Source organism: Triturus cristatus, chromosome 12 (assembly GCF_964204655.1).
Source record: "Triturus cristatus chromosome 12, aTriCri1.1, whole genome shotgun sequence".
NCBI classification, from domain to species: Eukaryota; Metazoa; Chordata; class Amphibia; order Caudata; family Salamandridae; genus Triturus; species Triturus cristatus.
In genome coordinates, this window is record NC_140595.1 from 168795993 (window position 1) to 168810070 (window position 14078).

Consider the following 14078-nt stretch of genomic DNA (forward strand, 5'->3'; position numbering starts at 1 on the left):
CCAGTTTATTAAATGTTCTTTTTAGTTAAGTTTGGCGGGCGTTTTAAGACCTTATTCCATACCCGCTTTTCCTAATTCACAGTGTCTGTTTGTAGAAGGCATTTCCACTTGAACTCATTTGCAGTGACAGATCTCTGACAATGAAGAGCAAAGCATATTGCGTTATGTAATGCGTCTTTTATATGTCTCCATGCTTTATGGCGAGCTCATTAACTCGGTCTTTTGAGTAATTTTCAACCCTGATGTAAATCACCCAATGGAGCTGGTTGTGGGCATATTGGGACAAATCATCTGCAAAAGATGGTGAACAGTCACAGTCCTAAAACATTTGCAGGCTTTTTCCCCACCCTGAAAACTGATGCAAATTTACTCCTAATCTGGACTGTAGAAAATTACTATCCAACTGAAAGGGGGAAGGAACCTCTTCAAGGAGAAAAGTGTTTGAGAAATATAAAATGAATGCAATTGCATTCATGTGTGAAACGTTATGCATTATACAATGTGTATGTGTATATTTGTGTGAATCCCTGGGATGCTATGACAGTTACAGTTTCCCAGGAGTGTTCCGTAATTATTTAATTTTGGGAATTCAGTAATCTGCCCATTGGGCACATTTTACAGCATTTACAAATCTTGACAATGTGTGCTGTTACTGATTTGCAGATCAGCTAGGGAGTTTGATAATAAACAAAATGCTGCTAGACTGGAGCGGCTTTTGTAGTCTAAGATGAGTTTGTGGGTTATTAATGGCAATCTGTGGAGACCAGCCTCTTTATGTTTTTTTAATCAGGACTTTAATGTATTTGTTTTTGTGTAAAATTTAAATATAAGATACACATGTGTAATGTGTGAGTTTTCTGAAGTGCAACATATTATCGTTTGGTTACTTCATTGTGCAAAAGAAGATAACACTGTATAGTCCGAATGAAAAAGAAAGGTGTTTGAGTCTAGTCAGACAGGTTTGGTGCCCATAGCTCGTATTATTGGCCTCTGATCAGTCAGGTGGGGGGTGAGGGGGGGGGGGGGCATAAGGTAGAATGCAAACCTGGAAATATTGGAAATAATGGAGACTGTTCCACAGTCTTGTGCTTTGCGCTCCCTTGGATCTGACTCCTTGTTCATCCTTTTGAACGAATATTTGTGGTTCTTAATTGTATGTATCATTTTCGGGTACACCTTGCTAACAATATGACCACATGCTTGAACATTAGAGGCTTGGAAAGAGAAAGGAAAGATCTACACTAAGACTTTGTGGCGTATTTCCAAAGTGGTCATTATAAAAATTTCAAACGCATATATCAAGAAGACCGTAATCTGTAATGGATGTTTAGGCACAATTCACCTAGAGCCATTGTGCTTCTTGATTACAGGAAATGGATCTTCAACTTTTGTTAAAAGCAATCTGGAATGAATTACACCATTTATTGTCTCCATGTTTCTTCTATTGCTTTGGAAGATTGGGGGGTGGGGGTGAAGAAGACTGGATTGTCTGTCTGTAGTTTGTTCCAGAACAAAGGCCTTAAATTTGGTGATAATTAAAAAGTGCACACCAATCTACCGTCTTCCAAAAATTTGCAGTGAATATCTAAAATAGACATTTTGCTCAAAGGAAGGAAGAGGAGAAAATTGTGAATTCAGTAGACCATGTTCTTATATATCACTTGTTTAGTCTTGGGGTTAGTCAAAACGATATTAGTAGGTTCAGAGGAGTGATTTAATGCCCAAATAACCACCCTGGCGTCCATTTGGCGGCCAGAACAAATAATTCATAATGCACATTTCATAACATATTTCAGCAGATTACTTTATTTAAATAGCTCTTCTATAGCCATCCAACTAATCTGTTGAACCTACAGAGTTCTGTTGTATGAACATCTATGTGCTTTCATTGGAGAGGATTTTAATGGTTTAGGTTACTTGTCTTTCATGAGTCCATTTAGCTTTGTCAAAGATGCAATATTTAAGAAGTCTTCATTGCTAGCCGATGTGAGTCATTTCAATTTCTCCCCTCGGTTCGTGCATCATTGGTAGAGGTTATTCCTATGCAGCCTCGTCGCTTTTCTAGATCCTGGCAGTTGAAATAACTCGAAAGGTTCTATAATATGTTCATCACCTGTATGTTCAAAGCCGTAACTTGAAATTTAGTAATGTATAACTACCACATTTATATCAGTTTGAAAAAGATCAAACCATAGAAACATAATTTATTGTGTTAAGGACTCCTTAGAAAATCTGTATGAAATCTCTAAATGATTTTGCCCTTATTGAAAACATTGTCTCCTGAAAAAGAAATATGTAAACATCTAATAAAAAAGCTTCACCCAGTAATGATCTGGCCAAATTCTTCCAAAGGCAGGTTTTAGTAGAGAAGTGCCTTTAAAGTCTCTAATGGAGCTTAATAGTCTTTTAAATTAATCCCGGATAGTGTTCTTCCCTTGACAGTGGCTTTTTAAAGTGGGCAGCCAGTCTGCTCTTTTAGTGATTTGTTTTTCTCGGAAGTCTGGGACACGTTTTATTTACGCATTTCTAAACCTGATATGAGCGTTTTTAAATGCCATGTAGATTAGCAGTGGGTCTTACTAGTATAGTTACTGAAGTATACGACTTTATCTGTCCCTGAAGCACCATTTATTTTCTGCAAAAGTTCTGCTGTATGTTTGTGCATCCAGTTATCTAGTCTTTGGCACATTTAGACGTACAGTAGTCCTTAACCAAATCCCTTTTTCGTTTGTAGCATTGTTTTAAATTTAAGAAATAATCGTGGTTGCCCTTTGCATATGGAACCTTGTATTTATTGACAGATTTAAGGATCAGAATTACCCTTAAGGAATCATGCTTGGTTAGTTAGACTGGTGTAAACTTTGGAGCTTTAGTTCAGAACTCGTGAGAACTTCAATTTGAATCTAAACCAAAGGCATAAAAGGGCCACAGAAAAGTAACTTTGTGTCTGTACTCACTTTCACATGTTTTCATTTCTTTTCCACTTAAACTGTTATTTACCCCTGGTTTGTTGCCTACCTAGCCTCTGTGGCAAAGTGTCACTTTCTGATGCTCCTAATGATTCAAAGATAAAGGTTGTTGACTTTCTGCTCTCTCTCTCTCCCATTCCTTTTTTCTTGCCTCCATCACTATGTAGCTTTGGAGTGATGGCCTCTCTAGTTTTCTTTTACTCAGATGTATACTCTGTTGTACAGTTTTGCAACAACAATAGTCTTAAAATGTAGTATTAACTAAGTGACTCAACTGCTGAAGCCATACTTGTTTTCTCTCCAGTGCTATTTCTCCTTTCCCTAATCGTACACTGACTTCTTCATGGCTTTTACTCTATCCTTGCATCCCTTGTAAACGAGTTGCTCCAGACGTTTTATTTCAGTTTTGTTCTAAGTCCACCTACCGTTTTGTTAGTAGTGGCCCCCGTCGGCTCTGCCTCACACAACCTCGTATTTCTGATATTACATTTCTTACATTCTTTAACTCCTTAACTGTTTAATATTGCTTCTCTGTCTAACCCCTTTTGTTTTCCACTTTCACTAAAAGCTTTTTAGCAAGTTTTTATAGTAATAGAAAATAGATATCCCTTTCGCGTTCATTAAACTGGTAGTATGAAAATGAAGCATGCACGTACAGGAATATGCTACGCCCTCGGTGTCATGAGGTGTACAGTAAATTCATACTCTGGCATTCACTGCTTGTCTACCTTCATTGATGAGCAATAAGATTGCCATTCCATAATTGTCAGTCTATTTTATTAACCGCAAAGAAATGCTTGTGTGTTTTAGTTAACAATGTAGATTTCCATGTTTATGTTCTGGCTTTGGAGGTGGAATATGTGATGTTGAGTATAATTCCAATTGCTTAATAAATCAATTTTTTTGCTGTACAAGTGAATAAGATTAGACCATGTTTATGTTGACTTAATAGCAAGGCAATCAGTTTTTCTAAAGTCTATTTTTGGATTCAGTGGCCAAGTTAGACCTCAGATTGTGTTTCTCATTTAAAGACCTCTTTTCTTTTGTTAAAATGAGCTGGCAGTACATATCCCCATTCTGTCTCCTGTATAATCTAACTCAATTGGAACAATCAGGGTTGTTTTATGGGAAATGGCAGAGTGGCAACATTGATCTTGTCTCCAAATTGGTGAACCGTATGCCACCAGTCTCCTCAAATCCTAAATAAAATTAGTTTCTGGAAGCAAGAATTAATTATCTAGCATCGGATACATCCATGTTTGCCCAGTCGTCTGCATTGTCGGCGGTCATCATTTTATACTGTGTAACATGAGCTGTGTACATTGTTTCAATCTTAGATTGAAGACTAAGCTTTGATCTATGTTCCACCCGTATCGATCTGCCCGAAAGAAATTCATGATCACGTGATCCTCGACATGGATGCTCTCCTGTCGGATTTTGTGCGTTCGACTGGGGCAGAGCCAGGACTTGCCAGAGATCTACTAGAAGGTAAGGAGTGATGCAAGGCAAGCAGATGTCGCTAGGCATGTTGAGCATGCATGTCTATGTGGAAAAGTAGATTTTGGGATCGGAGGCAGAAGGGCTATGTGAAACTAACGCTGTTGCTCAAGTAGCGCATACTGATCATAAAGCTTTCCTTACTCTTATTTACTTTCTTGCATTAGCTATATAGACTTCACCGCAGAGCATTATTTAATTGCATAATATTGCTGCATAGATTTGCTTTGCAGTTCTGGTTGTGTTTCTATTGCATGTTGTCAAGTCCCATTTTAAAGTGTAAGTGCAGAAGATACTGCCAGCTCCACTGTTGATGCAGTTTCACCTTTTCTTTCCCCTTTTCATAGTCCTCGTTATTAGAAGACCTCTGTTAAGATGAGATTCATTTCCTGTGGCTGTACCGCCATTGAGCACTGTTCTAAATTATTTGTTTTCTGAAGTCTTATGTTTTCCTTCTGAAAATCCTGAATTAAGACTAGACTGACTGTTCTAGAGTTATATCACAGCCATAAGCTTTATGAAAGCCCTTTACGTTATTGTATATTCAAATTACGGTAGAATCTGGATTGTACAATCGTTGGCATTGAGTTCTTTTGTTAGGCTTGTACATAGCCACCATCCACGTTTAGGTTTGAATGTCACATTCATCATGTTTGTTCATGCTGACTTACACGTGATGTGCATTAGCAGTGTATTTAAAGCTTTAGTTAATACATTTTTTGTGATGTATCTGTGCATACATTTAAACTTCGTTTTCATCGTGGATACTGTTTTATTCTTTCCCAGCGGTAACGGAATAGACCTAGAATTGGAGAAGCTGATGATCAGTGCTAAAAGCGAATTCTCAAGAAGCTGAGTGATGATGGATGATTTTGCCTTAAATGCATGCTTATGGCTTCTCATTCGGCTCACCTCCGATCCTTTCATTCACCCAGAGTTTTATACGGACTGTTTTAGTTGTATTCTTCATGGCCGATTCTACTGTTTGTTAAATGCAGGGAAATCATTGGTTGAAATGCTCATCAAATAACTTCCTCAACATCCCTTCGCTTGAGGTGATGTTGCAGTCCAGATTTAAGTAACTGCTTTCTGATCTTGAATTCCTTCTGTCTTGTAAGACAAAAGACACCGAAGGATAATGGGTCTCCATTAGAGCAGAAAATACTGTGAAAAATTCTTCAGTTCTTGCTCGAGTATACCAACTTTAACATTCCTAAGGGATGGGACGCACGCATCCTGATTATTTTATGCCCTCTATTTCAGTGTTCTATTGCCCACAAATACACCAGATATAGTCATTTCAAAATGTGACAGCTGATCTCTTCCTCTGCCTCATAGGCTTCCCATCTCTGGCTTTAAACAAAAAATCTGCACAGGCTCCCCATTCGCAAAGCTAACTATGTTCAGGAGCCTCTGTATTTGATTTATGGCACTACACAATGTAGCCTCCGCCTTCATCGTGCAGCTCTTCAACTGGTAGATTACGGGGTATTCTTTGCAGGCCTCTAGTGCTCACTTCCTTGTAATTCCTAATAAGAAAACACAACATGAGCGACCACCCAGCCTTCTGTATAAAGGCCCAAGCTTTAAAATTCTCTTCGCCTGGATATGCTCTCTGCTACTAAATATTTGCTATTTAGGATACCCTAAAATGTATTTCTTTAAACAGTAACTGTCCAATAGGTACCTGTGATTATCTTTTTTTAACTTGGACTTCGGTCCTTAACATGCTCTTAAAATACTATAAATAATCCTAATTTAGAAGGATGGACTGAAGTGGCATCAGTATGTTGCTGACACTACAAATTATTTAGTACAAAACAGTGTGACACTCTTAATGCGGTTTGCATTGACTGGCAGCAACTGCCCGCTTCAGTGGTGCAATGTTGATTGAATCTGTGTAAGTTGCATGTTGTAGTTAATATAGTAAGGAGTGTAGATATTAGTGGAACAGTAATTGAGTGTTTGTGCCTTCCGTCTGAAGCGCACACCCTTGAAGTGCAATTTATCTATATACATTTAGAACGTGGTTGTTAGTACTATTATGATAGTGTTACTGCTAGTTTCTATATTAGAGGCTACCTACATTAGTTGCAGCCCCGTACTTAAGTGGTTCACACCATTATGCAGACATGATCCACAAATGCTTTCTGTGAAAATCTTCTGCCTGGACTGATCAATCGGAGTTGGATAATGTAGCAAATGGCAGCTCAGATGTTTGATAATTTGTATAAATTCAACTCTGTAAGATGTTGTTCTGTATTACAACCTAATGACAGAGCCAGCTCGTCCATTAATATATATATATTGCTTACTTTTTTTTAGTATATTGTATATATATTCTGATTCCATCTATCTGAATACTTTAGAACCCTTCTGACACTAGATAGCACCCATAATCTTTTGTATCAAAGCAAAACATGTGTTTCATTGGAAAGTTGAGTGGTGGTGATTCCCCATTCCTGAACCAGGCATTCTAAGCTAAAATATATAGACATGAAAGACCATAATAGATTCACCTAAGATAGAGATACGCTGCAGCTAATAGTGTCTCATCTAATGGATAGTCACACCGACCCTGCGGATTGAAACTGTGTTGGAGAAGAGCATAATACTATGTGGTGTCACTAATGCATGTTTTGTTCTATACATGCCATTCTTAGTTAAGTGATTGCTTCTAATCATTGCCAGTTCAGTTAATTCTTTTACAAGGTCATCCATCAGAGTGTGTTTTGCCTTTGATTGTTTTCCGCCACTAGCAGGGAGACATACTCTGTAGTGTGAAAGGACCGTGATGGAGTGAAGGAAGCTCATGCTTACTGTAAATGAAAGATTGCTTTAAAGGCAGAGCCTTGTCCTCTGTCTCAGCCAGATGGAAGTGTTAGTTTTATTAAGAAATGGTGAACCCAGAACTTTACACTCGGAGGGATTGCAATCCAGTATGGCATGCAATAACGTAACAGGGCATTATACAACAGGTGACCTCCTAAATCATCAGCTCTGGAAAGGTAACTATCCTCTTTCGGAGAGATCAAAGGTCAAGAAAATGACCTAGAATTATTATTTTGTTTTAAAGTGACATTGGTGGAAAAGTTGAAAGTCAGGAACCACATTGCATCAGTCTCTGTAGGGCAGTGTATCTCCGGGTATAAGATGTTGTAAAATGGAAACTGAGTGTGCATCATTGATTAGGATATAAAATCTTGAAATAAATACCTGTTTTGTCAGAAAAAAATGTTTTTTCAGATTTAATCTTTAAGTCAGATTCTGTTTTCCTGCATTAGTCAGATATGTATTTTCAGAAGCTGGATTTAGTTTCCATTTGTCTTCCATTGTTTTGTTAACATTCCATTGGCTAACCAGGTCTCCGGACAGCATGCCAAGGTCCCAACTGCCCATTTGAGAATCAAAACGTTTTTGAAAAGGCTTTGGTTCACTAGTATATTTGGGAGCATTTAATTGCATGTTGTAATCTTTTTCCAAACCAATCTGAATATGAATTGCCCATATATATTAGCATTTTCTTGTTTGTGTAGTACTGCAAGGCAGTTATGAGTCTAAGCTTTATAGTGAGATTTGTTTTTTTAACAGCAGACCATATGTTTCAGCAGGGTAGCGGGAATGTGGATGGTTAAGGGAGTTAAGGTGTAGAAGGTTAAGGGAGTTAAGGTAGAAGGTGGCAGGAAAAATATGGCTGTTTTGTGAAGTTCATGATAAATTATAAAATGTGTTTTATGTCAAAGGTCAATGTCCAGATGTTGCGGCGTCAGAGCCGAGAAGATAGAATAAAAATGGACTAAGCTGATTAACTTGAACAGGTACAAATACATTATGAGTGAGGAAAAATAGTTCAAGACATGCTTTTAAGCCTGTGATAAGGAAAACAGGAGGATGAATTTGAGAATATGCAATAATAGAGATAGGGATAGAGATGTACTTACATTTTTTTTTTTTACTGAAATACACTTCTCCTATGGTTAATAATAGCCAAATTTCTTCTAAATTTCCAATTTGTTATTAAAGTGTCCTAACTTAAATGAAGCACAAGCGTACCTCAACCTTAAGTGTGCTCAAATCAAGGCGCCATTCTTATAAATGTATTCTTGGATACATTTAATTTGTCTGTTTTCCCCATTCCCCAGGCCGGACCTTTTTTCCACGTCCAAGCGCAGTTGATGATTACTGTCCATTCTCTGGCAAGGAATTGTTGTTCAGTAATTCGGTCTCAGTTACTTGGGTCTCCTTCCACTGCTCATTGGGAGGCAAGTGAAGATTTTGTATTTTTGATACTATAAAAAAATGTGTGGGTGAACAGCCATGGCTTAATCAAATTGCTGATGATTGTTTGGAACTTGGATGTTGTTTGGCACAAAGTACGAACACTCAAAGGTCATTGTTTGGTTTGAGCTATAGTTTTAAACAAGCATGTCTTCACTGCAACAGAGTGTTGAAGAGTGGGGAAAAAAGATAAGCACCTAAACCAGAAGGCTGTTATGATTTTTTGAACGAAGATACACTGCATAAACCAGTATGTTAGTGCTTTACAAATTAAGGTGCTGTAATTCAGAACAGTGTGTACTGTTATTGTACAGTGGTATCTTATTGATGAAGATCTTCAGTTCCAGCTGTTTTAACAAATCTTTGTCCCTAAATTCCCTCAGTGGCATTTTATAGAAACCCAGTCAGTGCTATAAAGGTTCTTTACAGAATACTAATGGTGTGTCAAGAATGCTGGGATGCGTCTGCCATTTATCTAGGTTTCTTAACATATGTAATTGCAAGTGGGCATGCCAAGACCCATATCCCCAAAAATAGGGTCCCCATCCACAGAAAAAGATTTGTGTTGTGGTGCAAAAGAGCTTACTGTAAGGCAGATTTGCAGGGTTAACGCATTTGACCATTGGGGCACCAGTAGTCAGTGACAAGAGGGGAGGTCTCTGTTGTCTCAGTTGTTTAAGCTTTTGCACTATCTGAGCTTCAAAGTTAGGGTTTTAATGTGGAGTGGGAGTCCCTGTGTTGAAAACAGGCTACCAAACACTGGCTGTGTTTCGAGGGTATCACATTTTAGGGGCCCTTGTCTCTTTAATGGCTGTGTAAAGTTTTTCATGTGGCAAGGGTACACACTGTTTTAAGATCTTAGTCGCCACAATCGTAGAATGTACAGAGATGTTTAACACTGTTTCGCAACAAGGTTGATCAGCTTCTCCTAAAGGGCATCATGCCAAGAAGTAAGGTCAAAGACCATGCTTTTCTCGCAATCTGCAAATAGTGTGATAGAGACTCTCTCAGTCAGGAAGGGTGTGGTCAAAAGGCAATGCAGGGACACCCTGAGTACGGTTGTTTAATGTCTTGGGCATGTCCTTGCCCTTTTGAATGTTGAAATGTTTTACTCTTTGGGTACATCTAGTTGGGCTTTAGGGACCTTGTAGCACAGTGGTGGCTCATTTCTTATGGGATTCTTTAGGTATGCAGTTTTTCACCTCAGCATTGCTATTTATAATAATAGTAGTGGTTGCTTCTCTCCTCACCCACCAGTCCAGCTGCTGGTCTTCCAGGGCGTGGCAGTTAAGAGGAGTGACCCTACTGTCTTAAGTTTTTTCTCTCTCACGTGAAGGGTGCCCAGAATGGGGGGTTTATGCTGCAGTAAGATGTCTTTGCCAGGCGCTTTCTATGAGCAGAACTAGGGGCTTTTTCTAAATCCACTGCAAACAATTTGACACTGGATCTTCATAGTGCAACCAAATAAATCCAGTACTTCGAGAATTTGGCTACCTCTGGACTTAAGGAAAAAGTTCATGTTAGTTTGCCTCAACTTCGAAACCATCAAACATCAACTGATCTACCCCCACTCCACGTTTTAGAAATTTGGTGGTGCCGAAAACCTTAGAAACAGATATATGTTCTTTGATTGGGAAAACAAAAGATTGAAATCCCACTCAGTGTTTAATTCCTTTTTCCCGTTCAGATCCGTCCTTGTTAAATTAATCTTCCCTCAAACATTTGAGATGTCAAAAAAAACAGTTCCACTAAAAAAAAATCCAGAAGACTCCATTATTCAGCTACTATCTCGTCTTTGTTCCATTCAAATTCCTTCTGCATATGAACAATGGCCTTTTCTTCTATTCCTTCTTCCGCTCCTCCTCTGCCTTTGCTTAGTCTGTTGTTCTTGTTAGCTCCTGCATTGTTACATGTGATTAGTTTAGAGACCTCAGCTTTAATGGTTTTGTTAACAGTAAAGCGTACCAACAGCCCTTGGGATAAGAGTAGCACTATATAAAGTCCTAAATAAATGTGAATACTAAAAATTGGACTTCGTAGGAGGGACACTTCTTATCCCTCTCTAGTAGCAGTGACCGAAACCATTGGCAGGGAAATGAACTTCAAACATCATAATTCTGGTCAATCTGTGCTGGACACACCCCTTTCCATGCATTTACACAAAGATGCAGAGTTATAATCATCAAATTCACAAAGAGGTGTTTATTCTAAGAGAGACAGACCAGCCTTTCTGAGTGCAGTGCCTTATTTCTCCAGAGACCTGTAAGCTCAGCACAAAGTGGGAGGTACCAGATAGCCACCAGGATTTGGATTAACCTCTGCACGACTTGGACATTTAGCAGAGTAAAAGCATGCCTGGGCAGAAGCACAAGAAGATCTGTGCAGGGCGTAAACATTTTATTTGGTTTGTGGGTGGTGCACACTTACATGCAGAATGATTTCTACATACACACTGGGGTGAACTTGCTATAGAGCCACTGAGGCACACTGCAAGGGTCTTCTTGAAGGGCGCAGAAGCCTGAGTGGTCTTATCTTGCACAGGGAACCACTGTTTTCTTATTTGTTTAACATATTGTCACAGGTGACATTTCCACTGCACACAGTTTCCACGCTCATCGCGCTAAGGTACATAACCTAGCACATGCTCATAGGTAGGAGATTGGTCACAGGTGAAGGACTCTAAAAGACCAGGGAAGAATTACTTTGCCCTGGGGTGTCGGCAGGCTATCATCAACTGACTAATTGCAGCCCTATAGGAAGCACTATTCGTTAATAGGAGTGCAGGCTAGCCGATTCTAGATCTGTACTGGGAAATGAATACCTAGGTTAACACGCCGACCTTGCCCTACTATTCGAAAACACAGGGAAGAATAAAAACAGAAGAACACCAGATTGCCCAGAATTGAGACAGGAGCTCAGTCTCATCTCAGCACACCAGTCTGTGCAGACGATGAAATACAAATAATCATGTGTATGTAAAGAGGGCCATGGCAGAGGCTGAAAGCTTGCAGGTATTAGCCGAGTACGTAAAAGTTACAATGTAAAAAAACATTTTAGCTGTTCAACTTTTGTATCACTTTGAGATACAGGATCTCTCTTCTATCGTCTGTATTTCTGCTTTAATATTGCCGTCCTTTTGAAACCTGCCTTTCCGTCGCCCTCCGTAAGAAACTTCAGCAGCAAGTGTTGTAGTAGTTTGTAGCAATGAAAGAGCTCACCAGGGACAAAGTCCAGCTCTCAACAAGTTTGGAAAGATAGTCTGTTTATCAGAGGCTTACGAATAATCAAGTCAACTATGGTGCTTGTGTTGTTGTCTTGTTCTGTTTTGTGTTTGGTGAGTGTTGCATCACTTACACATGACTGTTCAGAACGTTCTTGGAATAGGAGCAGTCTGATTGGAAAACTCCCCACGATGGACATTTCTGTCCAGTGAGTGTTCTTGACGTTCTATAAAAAGACCTGGTCGGATCTGCATTGTGTTGGACAGGTGGCTCCTATTCTACTTCTTGGACTCTTTACACCATAGACAGGATGAAAACTTGCATTTGATGCCCACTCCTTTAACGATGTTCAATAACGTCAAAGCTAAAGTGTGAGAACAGTTGTTGAATTAGTGTTAATGTTGGTGAATGTTTATTTTCATTACAAATGATTTCAGGCCAATAGCCGTAAACTCGCAGTGTGTGCCAGTGATCTTTCTGCACACGTGGACATTGAATTGATGGTCTAGGGTGTAATTTGGAAGCTTTTTGGAATGGTGGCTTATTTGGCAGGTATTTGGTGCGGCCCTAAGAAGGCTTGCACAGCCTATGGGCTTCATGTTGTAAAATGGGGAGTGCCCTCCTGGTTCAAGGAGAGAGACCATGAGGTCATCAAACAGTGGAGACCTACATGGAAGCACATCTTAGGTTTAAGGAAATCTGTTCCCTACGAAGTGGTTAAACTAGAGCTCTTAAACCAGTGGAGGTTTCATCAAGGAGAGATTTCATTTTTTGAAATACCAGGTTAGGCGAACTGAAGTTAGCTCCTTATTTGATTTGATAAGAGCAGTGCACATCGATAGAGTACCTTGGTGATGGTAATATTGGGAAGCTTAACATCTAAGACTGAAGGACTTATTTTACAAGAAGGAACATTCAAGCTGTCAATTAAATTTGGTGTAGGTTCTGCACTGGAGAGTTCACGAGTCTGTAATTAGGCATATACGATTCTCCAGTCGTTTCAGTGAGGTTGGTTGCTTCCTGTGGTGCGGCGTTCATGCAAGGTATTCAGATTGATCGCTTTAGCAGTAGTGCATGGTAGTGGATTGTGATGTAATTGCCTGCTGAAGGCTGTGTGGTCGGGGGCAGCCGCTGTGCAAGATGGCACTGCTTTATTGCACTCTCCTTGGAAGGAGGGAGACAATTTTATGTTCACACTGTTAACTAAACCAGATGTTAACCATCTCTGTTCTCCGAAGAAATCTTTTTGTGTTTATGTAATGCAGATATTCTAAGTGATTGTATTGTTGCTTTATAGATGTGTATGAATGTTGTTTTCCCACGTATTGTGTGTGGGGGGGGGGTAAGTATCATTCATTGCTTTAGTCATGCAGCAGACTATTTGTTGTGTTGGGTTTACACATTTTTGTTGTTAGTCTACTCTGTGTGTATATGTTTTTAAATCATTTGTAAACTAAAAAATAACACATTATGCAGCCAGTTTGTGGTAATGAGGACACAGTTGGGTTAATCTTTTAGGTTACACCTAGACCGCATGCGCTGTTTCTGCGAGTCATTCTTCTTTATATACACTGTGCTAACAGCCCGCCCATAGCTTGTCATTTGTTAGCTTCAGCGTCGCTCTCATTTCCTTCGTCACCGGCTGTCAGGGCATGCAGCATCCTGTCCTCTTCTTGTGTTTTGTTCTCCCCTGGAGCATGGGCCAAGTACCTGTTTTGGAGCTACTTTTTTCTTTGACTGTGTTCAAGCACTCCGTATGGGTGCTTGTGTTTTCAGTCTCCCATATGCCCACCCAGTCAGCTTCTATTCCTATACATCTGTCCTCCTTTCATGTTGCTTCTTTACGTGCCACCCCTATCGGGTCCTCTATGCCACTGCACTCTACGCCACTCTACTCTCAGCCACAGCTTTACACCACTCTACTCTAACCACTCCAAGCTGCTGAACTTTATTCCACTTCACTTCCCTTTACTCTACTGCACCGTGTTCTGCACCACTATACTCTAGGTTACAGCACTCTATGCCACTCTACTTCGCACCACTTCACTCTGTGCCACTGCACTCTACCCCATGCCACTGCACTGTACCCCACCCCGCACTACTCTACTCTCCA

General features: G+C 39.7%; 1 protein-coding gene across 2 annotated transcripts in view; it reads left to right on the forward strand.

Moving 5' to 3' along the window:
- OTUD7B (OTU deubiquitinase 7B) overlaps window positions 1-14078 on the forward strand; it is a 383776-nt gene that overhangs the window by 111493 nt on the left and 258205 nt on the right. Inside the window, exon 2 of one of the 2 annotated variants that reach the window (XM_085639065.1) lies at window positions 4307-4457. The exons of the other annotated variant lie outside the window; for it this stretch is intronic. Coding sequence (XP_085495191.1) covers window positions 4385-4457 — 73 coding nt within the window. The 5' untranslated portion in view covers window positions 4307-4384. The remainder of the gene's footprint in view (window positions 1-4306; window positions 4458-14078) is intronic. 2 annotated transcript variants of the gene reach the window in all.